The sequence below is a fragment of the Rhineura floridana genome, chromosome 14 (genome assembly GCF_030035675.1).
Source record: "Rhineura floridana isolate rRhiFlo1 chromosome 14, rRhiFlo1.hap2, whole genome shotgun sequence".
NCBI classification, from domain to species: Eukaryota; Metazoa; Chordata; class Lepidosauria; order Squamata; family Rhineuridae; genus Rhineura; species Rhineura floridana.
In genome coordinates, this window is record NC_084493.1 from 20,182,367 (window position 1) to 20,201,286 (window position 18,920).

Genomic DNA, 18,920 nt, shown 5'->3' on the forward strand with positions numbered 1-18,920 from the left:
ACATAATGAGAGTGGCACAAAAGACAGGGACAGGAAAAGATGCCACAGCAGCACCATCTAGCGTTCAAAAGGCTGGACTGACCTATGCCTTCCTAGCCACGAATTTGATTCCTTCAGGGAAACAAAGCAATGTCCATATGAGCTGCAGAGGAAACTGAAGAAGGATTTTGGACATCTAAACTCAAATCATGTACTATCTAATAGTCAGAAATCCAAGACCAGTTTATACAGCCAGTTTCAGCCCCCACATGGTCCTCTCAGATTCCTGAGTCTCTAGGAACTAGGGATGGAAAGATCTGTCAATTTCGGTTCTCAGTTTTTAATTTAGTTCTCCACAATCCTGCAATTTCTTTAAAAAAAAATCCTCATGAAAATTCTACAGCATTTTAGTGTGAATTTCTCCTAATAAACACATTTTTGACCAATGTGCACATTTTTGCAAGCTATTTCTCATTATATAATGCAATTTTGTATATTATTTTCACTCATATATTCATTTTTAGGCACATTTTCTCCTATGCATTTTTGTAATCATTGGTTGGCGAACTACATTGCAAAATCTGAAGAAGTGCAAATTTTGAAGGCTCAGTTTCAGTTCTCATATTCTTGGAAAGTGTGAATTTGACAAAGATTCAGTTGAAATGCGAACTGAATTGAATTTCTTGCCCATTCCTACGTGGAACACAGGGGAGTGGGGAATATATGGGGTTAACTGAAAATATACACATACTCTGGTACATGCAATTGTGGCAAATGAGAGGGGTTAGCTTCCCTTGGTATCACAAAACATGAGCACCAGCACCACCACCACAGATGACTTAACCATTTCCTATTCTAGGGTGGATTGTTCCTTCCCAATTAACAATTAACTCTGTACTTAAAAGGATGGCAAAGAGCCCAGTGGAACAATGCTGTCTGAGGCTAGATCGACAACATGCATTTAAATCACATTTAAAGCATGTGGCTTCCTGAAAAGAATCCTGGGAACTGTAGTTTGTTAAGGGTGCTGGGAATGGTAGCTCTGTGACAGGTAAACTACAGTACCCAGGATTGTTTGGGGGAAGCCATGTGCTTTAAATGCATGGTGTAGATGAAATCCCAAGAGGATCTGATCACACACTCAAAACCTGTGCATGTATTCATTTCTTACATTTATAGCCCACCCTCCTTCTACGGAGCTTGGGGTGGCGTACATGCTTCTCCCCCACCCCCGCTTTATCCTCACAATGATCCTGCGAGGTAGGTTAGACTGAGAGATACTAAGTGGCCTGAAGGCACCCAGTGACTGAGCTTCATCTCTGGGTTGGGGCTTTGAACTTGGGTCTTCCCATGCCTTGTCCTGTCACTCTGAGGGGTGGCTAACCCACAGACCCCTAATGTTTATTTATTTATTTATTAAATTTATATCCCGCCCTTCCTCCCAGATGGAGCTCAGGGCAGCCAACAAAAACACTAAAAGCACTTTAAAACATCTTAAAAACAAAAGACTTCAAAACATTTTAAAACGCAACATCTTTAAAAATCTTTTTTTTAAAAAAAACTTTAAAAACATAAGGTAAATCCAACACAGACACAGACTGGGATAAGGTCTCTACTTAAATGGCTTGTTGAAAGAGGAAGGTCTTCAGTACGTGCAGAAAAGATAACAGAGCCTGTCTAGTATTTAAGGGGAGGGAATTCCAAAGGGTAGGTGCCACTACACTAAAGGTCCGCTTCCTATGCTGTGCAGAATGGACCTCCTTATAATCTAGAGGAAGCCCTCACCTGCAGAATGCAGTGATTGACTGGGTATATAAATTGCTGGACTACAGCTCCCATCATCCCTGACTACTGGCTGGGGCTGATTGGATCTAGAATCCTGTAAAATCTGGAGGGCTTCATCCAAGCTGGCAGAGACACTGGGGTACTTCTTTCAGGGAATTTTCAGAAAAATCTGCTTCCTTCCCCTAACCGCTACCTCCAGACTAGAGGTGGGATCCATTGGCTGGTGCTGCTTCAAAAGCATTCCATCAACCTAACAGGCAGTATTGATTTGAGTTCATTCTTTGTTTAGTATCCACTGCTTTTACCGATCTGATTTTTTTCCTCCCCCAAAATATCAATATTAATATCGCTATTTTGAAAGGAATTATCAATGTTTTGAAAGAAACCATTAATATTCTGAAAGGAAAGTGGTTTCACATCCTCATCCTCCTCTGCTATTATAGGCTTGGCTTGCTTCATCCCTGCTTGGAGCTTGGATTATTCAAGTGGAGGGGGATGGCACACAGAGAGAGAAAGATGGAGAGCAAGAGAGAGAGAGAGCTGTAGTACTGCTGTGCTGAGAGGAAAATCAATAGAAGAACTACATATACGAGGGAACCTTCGAGAGGGAAAAATGTGGTGATGGAGGAAAGCTGCTGAAGTTAGGAGAAAACAGGATCACTCTGCAAAGATGAAGAATATGCAGACCACTGAAAAATCTGGTGCTAAATTTGAATTCAGTAGAATTCTCACCCATCCCCACTCCAGACTGTTTTTCTCTAACCACTAGTATTGTGGCTTTAGCAAGCTAGATTTCTGCAGCAAGTCCAACATGTGGTTGGAATTCCATCATGCAGCACACCCCTTCATAGACATCAGAATTTCACCCAGATTCCTCTGCCACTCTGGGAATGCAAAAGTCATTCCCATTGGGGGGGGGGGAGGGGAGTGATTATATTAAATAAAGAAAATGACAAAAAAGTGTGTTGACAGCATTCTTCCCACTTACTTCCAGCTGGAAGAGACACTGGGGTACTTCCTTCAGGGAATTTTCAGAAAAATCTACTTCTCTGAGATGATTTTTCCAGAAAACAGCGAAAGTATCAGGGAGTGATTCAAATGAATTTCTAGCTGCCTTGCAACATTTCTAGAACAGAGAGGGAAAAGAATGTTCATATGCAGACAGAATTCCCCATCCCAAGAAACTTGGTTTGTGTGTTTATTAAGTTTCTAGCCCTTAAGATTGCCAGGATAAGTTTGAAAACAAATAGGCAATTTTTCATGAAATCTCATGAGCAAGATGCACAGTTGTAAGGTTTGGAGATGCAGTACACAGTTATTTATTTATGTTTAAAATCCATATGCTGCCTTTCTTCAAAACAAACAATCCCAGGGCAGTTTACAGTGCAGAATCAGGAATAAAAATGACAACAAAATACACAACATGACTGTAAAATAACAGAATGGAGTATTACTTAAAAAGCTAAAATACCCAAAAGGCCCAGGAGAATGAGGTTTGCCTGGTGCTTAAAGGATAAGCAAGCAATCCTATCTGGGAAGGGTATTCCATAAGCAGGATGTGACCATTGAAAATGTCTTTTATTCTATTATTATTCAACAGCAGCAGCTTTTTTGTGATGGAACTCCTCTTTTTTGCTGCCCGTGGTAACCATTTTGTACAGGCACCCACAGCACTTTATCAAGGTATAAGTACCAGCATCTCATTTTTTACAAAACCAAAAAAAAAAAAGCACTGATAATAATAATAATAATAATAATAATATCTCAGCATATCTCAGCTTCAGCATTGACTGTTCTACAGCCCCACTAGACAGAGTCCCAATTTGAGCCCACGAGACATTAATGAACATTTTAATGTTCAATGTGTTTCATTTAATTTTTTTTTTCGTTTAACTTGTTGCTGATTTTATTGTAATTTTATTGTAATATTGTATTTTAATCTTGTTTTGTTCACCGCCCAGAGAGCTATGGGCGGTTTAAAAATGAAATAAATAAATAAATAAATTAACTGCCCTCAACCACATCAAGCAACTCGTGCCGAGTCTCTGCCCTGGCGGCAGTTCCGACTTACCAAGGGACAGGCCCAAGGCTGAGGGAACACCTTCAGGTTATTCCCGGACACGTTCAGAAAGCTCAGCGATTTCAAACAGTGGACAAAGTGTGCGGGCATTTCCGACAACCGATTGTCCGAGACATCCAGCTCCTGCAGTTTCCTTAATCCAATCCAGTTAATAGCTAGAAAGAAAGGAAGAAAGTTCTTTATGAGAAGTTCTTAATGGTTATTTATTTTATTAATGTATTTCCAATATCCGCATCCCTCTTTTCAAATAACGGGTCAGTGGAGGCTGGTCCATTAGGGCATATGGGGTACTGCCCCAGCAACTTCAGCCTTCCTTCAGCCAGCCTCCATATACTTGGTTTCTTACCTACCAGAAGCCTGGTATGTCTGTGTGTGGCAACAGTGCCTATCAGCTTCCCCTCCTTAGTTCCTGTAGAACTCAACAGGAAGGAGGATGGGGACAAAACTTGGTTGGCAATCACTCGTAGCCGAGTAAGATTGTCTTCCAATATTATTTGGTTGGAAACCTCCTGTGCGTGAATTTGTTTTATGTGGGGAGATCGGTGCACGACGATCAACACACAATCTTGACAGAAAAAGACTTTGATCCAATGTCATGGGTACTACGACGATTGGAAGTCTTTTATCTGCTGCAGCCTTCATCCGCCTTCACAGCCATTGTAACATACACATTGTTATCCTCCGCCTGTTCTGCTGTTGAGGACATTCTTGGATCGCTCTTTGTCTGGTTCCTCTCCCTTGACCTTACCGCCATGGGTGACCCTGCTGGGAGCACATGACTCCCGACGGCATCGCTCACAGGGTTCATTGGAACACGCAAGCCCACTCACCACTGCAAGGTGACGATCCAGCGAGGGGGGACAAAACTAGCATGAGTTGGCTCCACCTGTCATTGCCTCTGGCGCCACCCACTGTCTGGGCTCCCTGCCTTCCACCCTACCAGTCCCAATGGGCACCAGCCACTACTGCTTGTTGTCTCTCAATGCAACTCACACCATTAAAAAAAAGAGAGAGAGACGGGCCTTGCCATCAGGTTTATAACACTAAAAAAGAAAAAGGCAAGACATGCAAAGGGAGTGAAGATATATTAAATGTAAGCAAGTTGGTGGCCTGCAAGGTTTTGCAGGAGAAGAGGAAATTGAAAAAACATCCCTTGCATAAACTATAGAAGTAGACTCTTTCAGCTCTGAGGCTAGATCACCAAAGAGGTCTGGGGCTTAGACGAGTAGGAAACTGTTCATCTAGCACTGACCCTGAATGGTAGAGTTAAGGCAAGGAGCTGTAATTCCATCAGATTAGAGCAGCCTTTCCCAACCAGTGTGCCTCCAGATGTTGTTGGACCACAATTCCCATCTTTCCTGACCATCGGCAATGCCGGCCGAGGCTGATGGGAGTTGTAGTCCAACAACATCTGGAGGCACACTGGTTGGGAAAGGCTGGATTAGAGAGTAGAGGGAGATGGGACTGCAGGCCTCTCTATCGGCTCTACTAAAGACCAACTCTATTAGGCTCCCCCCTCATGTGTCATCCATTTGCAGCCATTCCATTGGGCTGTTAGCAGAAGGAAAGAGATGTGACTGCAGGTCCTTTCCATCAGCTCTGCTGAAAGACCAGCAACTTTTAGCACTTCTTTCTAAAGGATTCCATTCTGGCTGGTTGTTACCAGAACTTTGCTAATTAAGAACTAGCAGCTGAGCTTACTCTTTTCCTCCTCCCTCCCAGTCCAATTCAGTAACCACCCTATGCTCTTTTCAACATGCAGTTCCGACTTGGTGATATTGTTTCAAATCCTAAGGAACAGGAAAACAGCCACAAAGTTTTCTGTGCCCCCCCACCCCAGCCTGGTGGATCGTACAAGTCAACTGGAAATTCAAGACCAATGTGCACCCACCGTTCTCCTCGTCAAGTAACTTTTCCAAATAATTTTTGGCAGCCACAAGCCTTTGAAGTCTGGAAAGGTGCAAGAATCCAGAAGGAAGAGTAAGAAACCTATTGTTGGATATGTCAATCTCAAGCAACCTGTGGATTTAAAAGGGGAAAAAGTCAAGCAAAACACAGAGATCTGTTATATATTTTGGAAAGCTATTTGTGCACGATGGATTTGGACACCTCTTAGGATACCAGAACTGAATTTTGCATGATGGCTTCTGAGATCAAGGATTGTCTATGCTGGGATTAGGGTGGAAAGATCTATCAATTTTGGTTCTCTCAGTTTCTAATTTTTCCAATGTTAAATTCAGTTCTCTACATTTCTACAGCAATCTGCGATTTTTTTAAAAAAAAATTCTCCACCATTTTAGTGTGAATTTCTCCAAATAAACACATTTTGGGGGGCAGTTTTGACAAAGGTACACATTTTTGCAAACCATTTATCATCACATCATGTCTTTTTGCATGTTATTTTTACTCATATATTCATTTTTATGCACACTTTCCCCTAATACATGCATCTTTGTAAATATTGTTCAGTTGGTGAACTACGTCCCCAAATTCCAATAAATGTGAATTCTGAAGGATGGCTGTGTTTCGGTTCTCATATTGTTTCAGAAAGTGCAAATTTGATAAATTCTGCTTGAAATTTATTTCTTTATTTCTTATTTGATTTATATCCTTCCTCCCAGAAGGAGCCCAAGGCAGCAATGCAAACTGAATCAAAATTCTCACCCATCCCTAGCTGGGATACAACTGGATGCAAGATGGCAGAGTGAACCTTTCAAAACTGCACTGATTTTAACCACTGATTTCAAAACTGCACAGATTTTTTCTGGTTTCTTAGAATTCCCAAACCATGCTGGGTACAAAGCTGCTAGTGAATAAGAGACCCAGAAAGCATACGCTGGATCGCGTAGCCCCTTTCACCCTCGGTGGAACCTAGTGATGTTGCTGGACTCCACCTCCCATCAGCCCCAACTAGCATGGCCAATGGTCAGGGAGTATGGGAGTTAGAGTCCAACAACTTCTGGAGGCCCACCGGCTCCCCACCTGTATTTCCAAGGATATGGGGGCACGTACTTGGTGCATATAATTTCATCCGAAGAATGCACGTCAGGCAGTTCATTTAACCAGTTCCCGGTGAGGTTCAGTTTCCGGAGGTTTATCAGCCCCCAAGGGATGATGGATGGGAGTGAAGTCAAGCAATTGGCAGAGAGGTCAAGCTCGGTCATCTGGTGGGAGATGTCTATCAGCCACTCGAGATCCACCCAAGGAAGCCTGAGGTTTGACCAGTTCACACAGAGAGCCTGAAGGTGCAAGACAGGCAAGGACTTTAGTGGGAATAATAAACAATCCTGAGCGAAAAGCAGAGAGTGTTGAATCTCTGGGATGCACCCAGGATGTTCAGCCACATGCGAAGCCAAGGAGTGGAGAACCACTGGCCTTCCAGATATTGCGAAGCTGCAACTCCCATCAGCCCTAGCAAGCATGGCTAATGGCCAGGGATTATGGGAGTTGTAGTTCAGCAACATCTGGAGGGCCAAAGGTTCCCCACACCTGTGCTAAGTACAGGCTGACTTTTAAAGATTCAGGCAGGCAGTCATTTTACCACTTGTGTTTTCTTTCAAACCCAGTCCTTATATAGGTTTCTATATAACTGTGTATTTCTAAATATCTTGAACACCTGGGAGTGGTTTATTCAGCCTTTAATCTCCATCTTAAAACTAAGTCTAAAAGCTGGCCTCATTGCTACCTCAGCCAACTTTTTGTTCTTTTCATTTTCAATTTTATTTTTCCCTCCCCCTCACCGCCTGCTTTATGTAACAGCTTGTCTGATGAAGAGTTCTGGAGAACTGAAATGCTTGTCACAGCTCGGTGACATTTTGGCTGGTTTCAACAAAGGTACTGCCCATCTGTGGATTTTGGAATTTTTACTCATGAACCAACACAGCTACCTTTGCATTCATTTCTATTTGGTGATTAATCACACTTATATCTTGGTCTTTCTTACACAGAGCTCCTCAGCATTCTGCCACTCAGGTACAGGCCAAGTCAAGACCTATTTGGCTTTATTAATGGAACAGCATCCCATGTGTTCTCTGGACTTTCTCTAGAATTTGTCATCTGAGCCAGGGGCGCTACTAGCCATGATGGCTGTGCTCTCCCACCCTAGTCAGAGGCAGCATGCTTCTGAAAACCAGTTGCCGGAAGCCTCAGGAGGGGAGAGTGTTCTTGCACTCAGGTCCTGCTTGCAGCCTTCCCCCAGGCACCTGGTTGGCCACTGTGAGAACAGGATGCTGGACTAGATGGGCCACTGGCCTGATTCAGCAGGCTTTTCTTATGTTCTTATGCTCTTATGTTCTTAGGTTTGGCTGCCTTGCTAACCAGCCAAAGTTTGTGCTCGCCACTAACAATGACCCCCTCCTCACTGTTTTTGCTGGAACGCTCCCTGGTAAGGTGATTGTTTCTATGCAATATTTGCAAAGAACATCTTTGCTTGTCCCGGGGCAGTCCATCAGGACATAGGAAGAAAAGAAGGCTCCATTGTCAAGCAAGAAGGCAGCCACTTCTTCATGCCCTAACAAAAAAAAAAAAGGGGGGGGGAGAGAAAAAACACAGATAGGTGTCTATGTGCAGATTTGTTTTTTTTTAAACAACCAGCATGAGTCCCCAAGAGCAATTCCATCCCTAATTTTATAAAAACAAAGGCTACGTAAACCCTGCATATTGAAAGCACAGTTCAAGATGCTCACACTCGTGTTGAAAGCCCTAACTTAGGGTCCCAAATATTTGAAAGTCTGTCTCCATTCCTACTAACCGTCTTGGGTATAATTATCTGCAGAGGGGTCCACTTATTAGGGATGGGGAAGAATTTCTATTCAGTAGCATTTAAGGCGGAATTTATAAAATTCACACTTTCCAAAACAATACGAGAACTGAAACACACTTATCCAGATTTTGCAATACAATTTGCCGATCAAACAGGTTTACAAAAATGTGCATGTTAGAGGAAGGTGTGCACAAAAATGAATATATGTGTGAAAATGACATACAAAAATGCATTATATGGAGAGAAATGGCCCACAAAAATGTGTTTAATAGGAGAAATTCACACTAAAATGTGGAGAATTTTCAAGAGTTTTTTTTAATTGCAAATTGCTGCAGAAATGTGGAAAACCGAATTTGATTGGAAAAATGAGAAACCAAGAGAGCCAAAATTGACAGGTCTTTCCATCCCAACCCTCTTATTAGTTCTTCCACCTTCAGACATTGGGGGGGGGAATGGTGGCCCAGGAGAGGAATTCATGCATGGCAGCCCCTAAACTGTGGCAAACACCCCCCCAACCCTCAGAGGTCTTCACTGTGCAGCTTTTGTCTTTTTTGGAAAGACACACCCATTTACTCTGGCCTTTGACAGCTAAGGGATTTTGTTTTGTCGGAACCACCTCTTTTGCTGAATTTATACTGCTCTGTTCCATATGGAATGGTTTTATCGTTGTAATACGTTCATCTGCTTTTGTAATTGTATATTCTATTGTTGTCACCTCCCTTGGGACCTTGTGGGGAAGGGCAGGTAAGAACTCTTATAAATAAATATATACATACATATATACCCCCACTAAAAAGAGCCAAAACCTATTAAAATAAAAATGTACTTGCCCCCTGGCAGAAGGGAAGTAAAGACGGGAGGAGGGGGTAGGGATGAAGAGAGTTACAGATCAACCACATCTGGCCGGGGGGGGGGGCAGCATCCATGATCTACTCATGGCCCTTCAACTAAGGATGTTGGGAGAATTCTGAGGAAAACGGAAGCTAAAATTGCCTTTGTTCACTTTTCCATTACAGGTCCAGAATGGAAATCAATCCTGCAAACACGATCTTCACTTGCTGCCGTTGTTGCTTTCAGTCCACAAACGAAACGTAACTGATTACGTTTCCCCCACCCCCCATTTGCACTGGGTTTCCTCTGCACTGAAATGAATGGCGTTGATCAATGTAATAACAATGTAATTGATGTAAATAATTATGTAATTTAGGCAATGGAGAGTGGACAGTGAGACGAATAACCTAGTTTTTGGTGGAAAATAAACTGCAGCAAACAGAAACAGTGCTGCATGCGACAGATAGAGGGGGGAATGGAAAAACGATGCCTTCTTACATCCCTACATTCAACCCTCTCTTCTTTTGCTCCAAAGTGAGAATGCAAATCTTTAACAGGGAAGGAAAAACAGAGAGCCCTGCAGTCACATACCTGCTTTTATAGCTGCGTATAGAGGCAATCGGTTAAGAGCTGGAAACTCATTCTTCCTCACTGCATAGCTGTCAGGATCTGCTTTATACGTCAGGACTAGGAGTTGGACGATGTGTAGGTGGCCCTGCTGGCAAGCAATGGCCAGCATCCAGTTCAGAAGTTGCAAGATGTTCGTAGGCCCTATTAAAAATGAGAGTTGAATAGGAATGGAACATTCTGTCAGTTTTGGTTCTCTCCGTTTCTCATTTTCCCCATCTTAAATTCAGTTCTCTGCATTTCTGCAGCAATTTGCATTTTTTTAAAAATCCCGTGACAATTCTCCAGCATTTTAGTGCAAATTTCTCCTAACACATTTTTGTGGGGAGTTTTGACTAATGTACACCCTTTTGCAAGCTGTTTCTCATCAATAATGCATTTTTGCATGTTATTTTCACTCATATATTGATTTTTAAGCACACTTTCCCCTAACACATGCATGTTTGTAATCGTTTGGCTGGTAAACTTCACTGCAAAATTCAAAGAAGTGCAAATTTTGAAGGATGGCTGTTTTGGTTCTCCTGTTGTTTTGGAGAGTGCAAATCTGATAAATCTGGTTTGAAATGCAAACTGAATCAACATTCTTGCCCACCCCTAGTGCTTGCAGAGCAAAATTACAACAGCATCAGTCTCTCAGCAATTTGCAGGGAAGTGCCCCAGAACACATGATGGGGTGGGCTTTGAACAACACTGCCCATAATTAGCAGATCTGGTTATCGGGTATGGAATCCAGGGAATCCCCACTTTAATTTGAAATTAATCAAGTGCCTTGCTTTAGGGCATGAATGTACTAAAATTTAAAGCTGTTGACTGTTGTGGCTTTCCCCAAGAAATCCAACAGACTTCTGCTTTGTGAAGGTGCTTTCCTATTCAATTATTATTGCCATTTATTACTATGTTATTTATACGCATCTTGCCTTCGAGGACAAGCCCTCACAAGGCAGTTTATAGTAAACCAAAAAACAGCATCAAGTGAAATCATACATAGCCATAGCAGTTGTTTCAAATCTTTTGATTGGCCTCACTTTAATGATGACTTTGTTCTGTTTTTAATAGTTTTTTATACATAATGTTGTACCCCACCCAGACATTTTATGAGAGGTGCACTACATAAATACTACTGTCTTTTCAGCATGTACTAAAGACCTTCTTCTTCCAAGAAGTCTTTTAAAAGTAGAGATCTTTTTTGTCTGCAGCCCTGGGCTCCTTTTAGAGGAAGGGCAGGATATTGATGATGATGATGATTAATGGAGGACCTTCCACAAATGTGGGGCTATCAGTAAAAACGTCCTCACCCTGGTACCTATCAATCTAATTGACCTTAGTGGTACCAGACTGCAAAGCCTCCAAGGCTGATCTTAGGGACTCAGGGAGGTTCATAGGTGTAGGCCTCTTGGCAGAACTTCACACAGCCGCTTCACAGAGATACAGTTCCCAAGGTCCTATTTCTGAAAGCTGGTAGGGGCAAGAAAGTTAATCCAACAGAAAGTATGAGAGGCAAAGAAGCTACAACAACATTAGTCCCAAGAGTAACAGGATGGGCAGGAGAACAACCTACCAATAAAAGAATCCAGCAGTTCTTTAGCGATGTCTGCGTGCCCAAAATATGCTGCCACCACAGCTGGGTTATCATCATTAGGTTCAAGGGGCACAGTCACGCACACTTCTTTCAGCAGATACTTCACTGCCTCAAGGTCCCCATAGGCAGCTGAAAGACTCAAGAGATGGCCCTGATTTGGGGGGGAAGAGAGAGGAATATACTTTGCATGAATCCAAATGAACCAAAGTGAAGAGAATTTTCACTGTCCACAAGCCACATCTAAAAATGTTTTGCATGAGGGGGTCCTGTTTCTCTTACCAGATAACCAGTTTAATGATATGCCTGACGTGGCCTCCTCTCCCTGGGAATTCCAGAAAATGACCTCTCTGATCTCACCGGGACACACTGACAGGAGCAAGGTTAAAAATACCTACCTGCAGAGAGGGGTTTCCCAAACATTTTTCCCCACAGACCACTTGAAATTTGCTGAGGGTGTCGGCAGACCCTTTATTGATTTTTCTGCCTGTTGTGGCAATTGCAGTGATTGAAGATGGGAGACGGCACATCCATCGCATTAAATATTCTTATTGATTTTCAATTGTGTTTTTACTCTTTCTTTTATGTTGCATTTTTATCGTATTACAAACTGAATCGAAACTGTAATACAATACAGTACACAATAAATAAATGCCGTGGACCCCCTGAAGGAAGGTCATGAATCACTGAAGAGGACAGGGATGAGAAAGCTGTGGCCCCCAAAACGCTATTGGCCTACATCTCCCAGCATCCCTGTCCACTCCCCATGCAGGCTGGACTGATGGTAGTTGGAGTCCAACAACTTCTGGACTGCATCATGTTGGGGAAGATTTACCAAGTGGAAGATGGATGCAAGCCTCACTCAGCAGCACAGCAGTGAGGATGAAACAACATGTTATCTCAGCAAGCATGTGTTGTACAAACCCATACTCTTGGGGGAAGGACCACAGCTCAGCTGTTAATGCAAAGGCAGATGGGGAGTCATCTCCAGGGGAGAATGAATAGAAGGAAAGGGGGTGCTTAACTATTCCCGTGACCAATGACTCTCCTCTGCAAACTCCCCCAGAAGTCACTCACCCCTGCCACTCCAGCTAGGCCAAATCTTTATACCAGCATTTATATGCCTTTAAGCAGCACGTCCTCAAAGCTGCCTACTAGACGTAACATACTGTACAATGCTTTTTAAAAACAAAATTAAACCTAAGCATCAGCCACCAAAAAAACCAGGGGCATCAGAAAAATCCTCCAAGGTTCAGAGAATATGAAAAGCATTAAAAGCCCATTTCAGAAGGACCGTTTCCAGTGATTTTCTCAGGATTGAAAGGAAAGTGGTTAGACAGGCCTCCAGGGGACAGAATTTCTAATTCCAGGTGCCACTTCCGGTAATGCCCTGCCCTAAGCATTCAATTCTTTTTTTGAGCCTCGCTGGAGAAAAATGAAAAGCAACTTGGGGACTGCTGTTACTGAGGGAAAGTTACACACACACTCTTCTGCTCACTGATTATGTACCCCAGAAGGGCCTTACTTAAAAAAAAAACAAGATTCGGGAGCCTGCATGATCATGTTGGAGATCCTGTAGAAAATGCCTTCATTTGCAGACTGTACCTGACCTGGGTTTCTTGGGGGTAGACACCGTTACCTTCTTTTGTTTTGCCACAGAACATCCAGTGTCCCACCCTTACCCTCTCGACTTGCACGATGTTCTCCTGACACGCCATTTTGATCAGCTCCTGGGCTCTACTGAATTCTCCGCTTCTGTAAGCACCCTGGACAGTCTCCGTCACTGAAGACCGTCCGATGGAGAGACCTCCGGCTGTGGACTGTCTGGTCCCCATCTCCATGGACTCTGCATGCAGAGAACAAAAGGAGAGAACATTTATTTATTTAAGACGCCACCTTTTGCTGAGATGGCTTCAAGGCTGCTTTCATTATAAAACATTCAAAATGCAGTAAAAAAGTTGAACAGATATAAAAACACAAGTAAAAAACAACAAAGCAGCAAGTTTGTTTAAACAAAAAAGTTACAAGAAGACATTGAGATAAAATGATCTCAATTACCACTAAAATCCATTAAAGGTAGAACAGAATAGGAACAGCTTTACCTGGTACATAAAAGATAGCAACAAAGGTGCCTAGTAAGGTGACTCTGTCAATTTTAGTTTCTCCCAGTTTTTTATTTATCTCATCTTAAGCTGAGTTCTCCACATCCATTTGTGTCTTATTAAAAAAAAGGCCTCATGAAAATTCATCAGAATTTTAATGCAAATTTCTTCAATTATATACCTTTTATATGCAATTTTGCCTAATACACAGTTTTGTAAAGCATTTTCCCATAATACAATGGATTTTTGAATGTTATATTTTAGCTAATATATGCATTTTTATTCACACATTATCCTAATATATGTATTTTTGTACATGTTATTTGGCTAGAGAATGGCATTTCTAAATTTGAAGAATTGTGAATTTGGAAGGATGGTTGTGTTTCAGTTTGCATATTGTTTCAGAACGTGTGAATTATACGTGAGCACATTGACTCCCCCGCTCCCTACTGCCGGGTAATGCATCTGGGAAGGAAGTTCCATTCTTTGGGAGCTACCACAGAAAAGGCCCTGTCTCCAACAGCCACCTGTCTGATTCCTGAGGTCAGGAGCACCCAGAGGAGGGCCCCCGAAGAAGACCTTAACTGACAAGCGGTGTGCCATTTCCTTCCGTGGCACTTGCAATTTCAAGGTGCCATCATCTCTGTACAGCAAACAGTGGCACTGAAAAGGAAATTATTATCTCAGATGAATTTTTTTCACATAGGACACGTGCCACACATTTTGCTCTGGGATATGGATGTTTTTCATTCTAGTATCACATTTACAGACTTCCTCTACTGAGCGATTCTTTCAACTGTGTGTGGGGGAGCCTTCACTGAAACAAACACAGCTATTAAGTGTGGGGAGGGTATGGGAGGGAGAGGAAAAGACTAGCCCAACAGTGGCTGAGAGAAAGATCCAACGGGGTAAGAGCGTACTTTCCAACAGGGACATGAAACGGAAGAGACGAGATCACACTTCCTTAAATTTCTGCAGAAAGGTACTTTCTGTGGGACAGTATCTCATGAAGCAAAGGCACCCTGGACCCTTCAGAGAGAGGCTTACAGTAAAGCAGCATCTATCCTCCCAACCTGGTGCCTTCCAGATGTTTTGAAAACTACAACTCCCAGCAAACCCATCCATCCATGACTGTTGCTTGCAAACAGTTCCCTGTCTCACTATGGGTATTAATACAATCATCACCTATCTGCTACTGTAAAAGGTTAAAGGTGTGTCTATTTCACATACAGTATATTTAAGCTCCAATTATCACTGACTGCAATTTGTGCATCTTGTTAACCATTCAATTCCCATCTGACCATTTCCCCCCTTTATATATACCCTGCCAACTAACATGTTACTGCATATAACTGATGAAGTGGGCTTGAATCCACAAGTGCTTATGCCATAATAAAATGAGTGCATCCTTAAGGTACCACAAGTATCTTGAACTGCTTTTGCCGCAAGAGATTTACAACCAATGTATGGGTTTTTCCCCAAAAAACATATCCTGAAATAAGGGAAGAGTTTGGATCAATCTGTAGCTGTCAGTAAATACCCTTGAATAATGCAGCTAGGATTACCCATAATGTCTGACTAGCCCTTCCTCATCAACTTTTCAAAACAGAGCTCAAGTCACAGAGACATCTGAGATGGCTCCAGGGATTTGCACCATTAAGCTGCGAAGGCATCAATGATTCCCACAGGGCAATCCTTGGGCTTTAGAGAACATGTGAAGGACAAGATGATCCGTCAAAGTCAGGAGGATACTGGGATATTGTTACGCTGCAGCCAACTCAGAAGGGACAGGAAGGGGTGAGGCATGAATTTCAGGCGCCTCTGCAGTCAGAAGAAGCAGAGTTGGGGATTGTTGTGTCTGAGCAGGATCGTGCGGGAGGGGGGCAGCCTGCTCTTCAGCCATTTCCCACGAGTAACGCCCTTTCCGAGGAGCCGAGCACACCGCCCCCAGTTGATGCAGAGAACTTGTGGGAGGAAGTTTCAGAAGCAGTGCCAGCTCCTCCTTTCCCAAGCAGTTCCCAGGAGGATTCCAATGAGGCACCGCCTCTTGACCTCAAGCCTGTTGTTCGGGAGCAGGTGTCTTCGGATGAACAAGTGGAGGTGTGGCCCGTCTCCTCGTTCCCGCCGCCGCGAGAAACGGACAGGGCAAAGACAGGAGTTACGAAGGAGTCAGAGATTACGTTCGAAAACATTTCCTATATAAGCCTGCTGCTCCGGGGGGGGGGGGGTGTCGCTGAGTCAACTTCCTTCACACGCTGCAGAGCATGTCTAGAGTTTAGTTAGGGACTTTAGTGAGTTAGCATAGGGTTTCCTATGAAGCGCAATGCTTTTGAAGTATCCATTACTCTAATAAAACGAGATTTACTTGCACACACGCTCCTGCCTCATTCTTTCGGCTCTGGGCGGGACAGATATTGGCTCTGGCTCCCGGTCTCCAAGCATGCAAAGGGTGCAGTGATGCCCAGAAAGGCTACACTCACCTGGAAGAATCGGATTCCAGCATTAACATCACTGCGATGAACTGAACTGGGAAAGTGGGTGACCATGCTAGGAACTATACTCAGAGTGCATGTGCCCCAGTGAGGAGTCTGTGCAGTCAAGACCTGCAAGCTTGAGTGGAGGGCTGGTGCCAACGCCCAGTATTCTTGGGCAGATGCTGCAGTTCTAAGACTTGGCAGGGCCCACCACTGATGCCTGCCTTCCTTCCCCCCAAGCAGTGCCAGGTGGCTCTGTCTAGCTGCCGCTTCAATTTCCCACACTGCCTCTGATATAGCATCGCTGCAGGGCATTGTTGCAAATTTAGAGTGTTATTACAGCCCGCCACTGCCACCATAGAAGCCTGCTGGGTCCCTTTGACAGCTGCCCAATTTCCTTGCTTTTTAAAGTTTGACAGAAATATCTGTGGGCTATAGGTACATTCTTAAACTGCAAGGATTTTTGCCTATTAGTGAATTCCCCTGCTTTTTAGTCCGGGAGGTAAGAAATGGGATCGTGCGCAAGTTTGCCAAGAATGGATTGATCATTTGCATGCTTATTGAGTTCAGTGGGATTTACTCCCCTGCAATCATGCTTAGGATAGGTGAAACTGACCACAGGGGATGGGAGGAGGGGGATGGGAGCAGGCAAGAGGGGAAGGAGGGCAGGTTTGATCATCTGCATGTTTACTGAGTTTAGTGGGATTTACCCCCATGAAATCATGCTTAGGATAGGTAAAACTGACCATACGGAGGGAAGCCTGGAGTGGGCAGGAAAGGAGGGAAAAAGGAGAGGAATGGGGAAGGAGGGGAAAGGCAGGTCTGATCATTTGCATGCTTACTGAGTTCAATGGGATTTACTCCTGTGCAATCATGGCTAGGATAGGTAAAACTGACCATGGGGGAGGAGGAGGGGAGAGTAGAGGGAAGGAAGAAGGGGGGAGAGGGGAGCAGAAGGAGGGGATTGGAAGGGGAGGGGGGAAGGAAGGGGAAGGGAGGTTATAGGAGGGAGGAGGAGGGGAGGGCAGGTTTGATAATTTGCATACTTACTGAGTTCAATGGGATTTACTCCCGTGCAATCATGCTTAGGATAGGTAAAACTGACCATGGGGAGGAGGAGGAGAGAGTAGAGGGAAAGAAGAAGGGGGATGAGGGGAGCAAAAGGAGTGGGAGGGAGGGGATTGGAAGGAGAAGGGAGGTTATAGGAGGAAGGAGGAGGGGAGGGCAGGTTTGATCATTTGCATACTTACTGAGTTCAGTGGGATTTACTCCCATGCGATCATGCTTAGGATAGGTGAAACTGACTTGGGGAAGGGGAAGGGCGGAGGAGGAGGGCAGGAAGGGGAGGGGATTAGGTAGGTGGGCACTGGGCAGAGAGGAAGCCCCTTTCCTTTACAAAAGGAAAACATTCTGAACAGTATCATTCTTTTTCAGGGTTTCCCCCACCTTTGTGTTCTACATGTAGCCTCCCACCCAAATTTAAACTACAGCTGTCCCTGGCCACATCCACACCAGACCTTTATTTCACTTTAGACAGTCATGGCTTCTCCCAAAGAATCCTGGGAAGTGTAGTTTGTGAAGGGTGCTGAGAGTTGCTAGGAGATGCCCTGTTTCTCTCTCAGAGCTTCAATCAGAGTGGCTGACTGTTAAACCACTCTGGCCACTGGAGCTCCGTCAGGGGAGTAGAAGTCTCCTCTCAGCACTCTTCACAAACTATACTTCCCAGGATTTTTGGGGGGAAGCCAAGACTGTCTCAAGAGAAATAAAGGTCTGGTGTGGATGTGGCCCCGATTAGGGAAGCCAAGCAGCGGTGAGTCTGGCTTTTAGAACACTGACAGTTGGTTCTTACTGAGCATGCCTGACATTATCATTCAGTTCAATGCAAAATTTCTTAACCTAATTAAAAATCAGCTAGGCATTTTTAAAAAAACCTTTAAACTGCAGAAGATGAAGCTCAGAGTATGGGGCAAGGTCAGTAATAGGATTACATGGCTGATTTTTAATGAATTTCAACAGATTATGAGAACTCTGACAGAAAAAAGTCCAAAAGGGGTCTGGTTTTTTCTCTCTCTCTTTTTACACTTTGAACTCTCTATTCTCTCTGATTGTTTTGTGCATCTTCATGAACATTTAGAGGGTTGTTAAGCAAGCGTTTCTGACTTCAGGACTATAAATTTTGTAAGGTTTTCTTTTGAAAAGAGTTTATGGGAAGGATCAGAGTGACATGGGAGGTATTTTCAGTTTAAAATTGTGGAATGCGAGAAATCCATGCTGACTATAGTACACAGCCACTCTTGTGGCTGTATAATAGCTACAGCTCCAACAGACTATACTTTTAGTAGGAAACAAACAGTGAGTGGGGTGGAATCTCATATCAACTGGCTTCTACAAGCTATCCTAATGCCAGTGCAGTAAGGCACAATAAGAACAGGATAAGCTGCACACTGCAATGCCACATATTATTTATGTCAGTGATAACCAGAAGATAGATTAGAGTTGCTTTGTAGATCTCTGGGTGATTTGCAATTGTTAGGGCAAAAGTTCCCGATTCCCAATTGTTGAACAATGGCAACAACAGCAATAAAATGACTCTTCCCACTTAAATTATGCATCTGACTTGGGAGTGTGTAAGGACTGTGAACTTGGTTCTAGTGCTGAACACCAATTCTTAGGCTCAAAGTGGGCTCAGAAGCACCTCGATTGT

The 18,920-nt window shown here is 43.6% G+C and overlaps 1 protein-coding gene across 2 annotated transcripts in view; it reads right to left on the reverse strand.

Moving 5' to 3' along the window:
* The window catches only part of LRRK1 (leucine rich repeat kinase 1), a 99,704-nt gene that overhangs the window by 60,763 nt on the left and 20,021 nt on the right, over window positions 1-18,920 (reverse strand). For both annotated transcript variants that reach the window (XM_061595988.1, XM_061595987.1), the window contains exons 3-10: window positions 13,323-13,486; window positions 11,623-11,794; window positions 10,029-10,208; window positions 8,206-8,354; window positions 6,857-7,083; window positions 5,736-5,863; window positions 3,836-3,999; window positions 2,753-2,890 (exon numbers count right to left, since the gene is read on the reverse strand). In XM_061595988.1, the coding sequence (XP_061451972.1) occupies window positions 2,753-2,890; window positions 3,836-3,999; window positions 5,736-5,863; window positions 6,857-7,083; window positions 8,206-8,354; window positions 10,029-10,208; window positions 11,623-11,794; window positions 13,323-13,486 (1,322 nt within the window). The remainder of the gene's footprint in view (window positions 1-2,752; window positions 2,891-3,835; window positions 4,000-5,735; window positions 5,864-6,856; window positions 7,084-8,205; window positions 8,355-10,028; window positions 10,209-11,622; window positions 11,795-13,322; window positions 13,487-18,920) is intronic.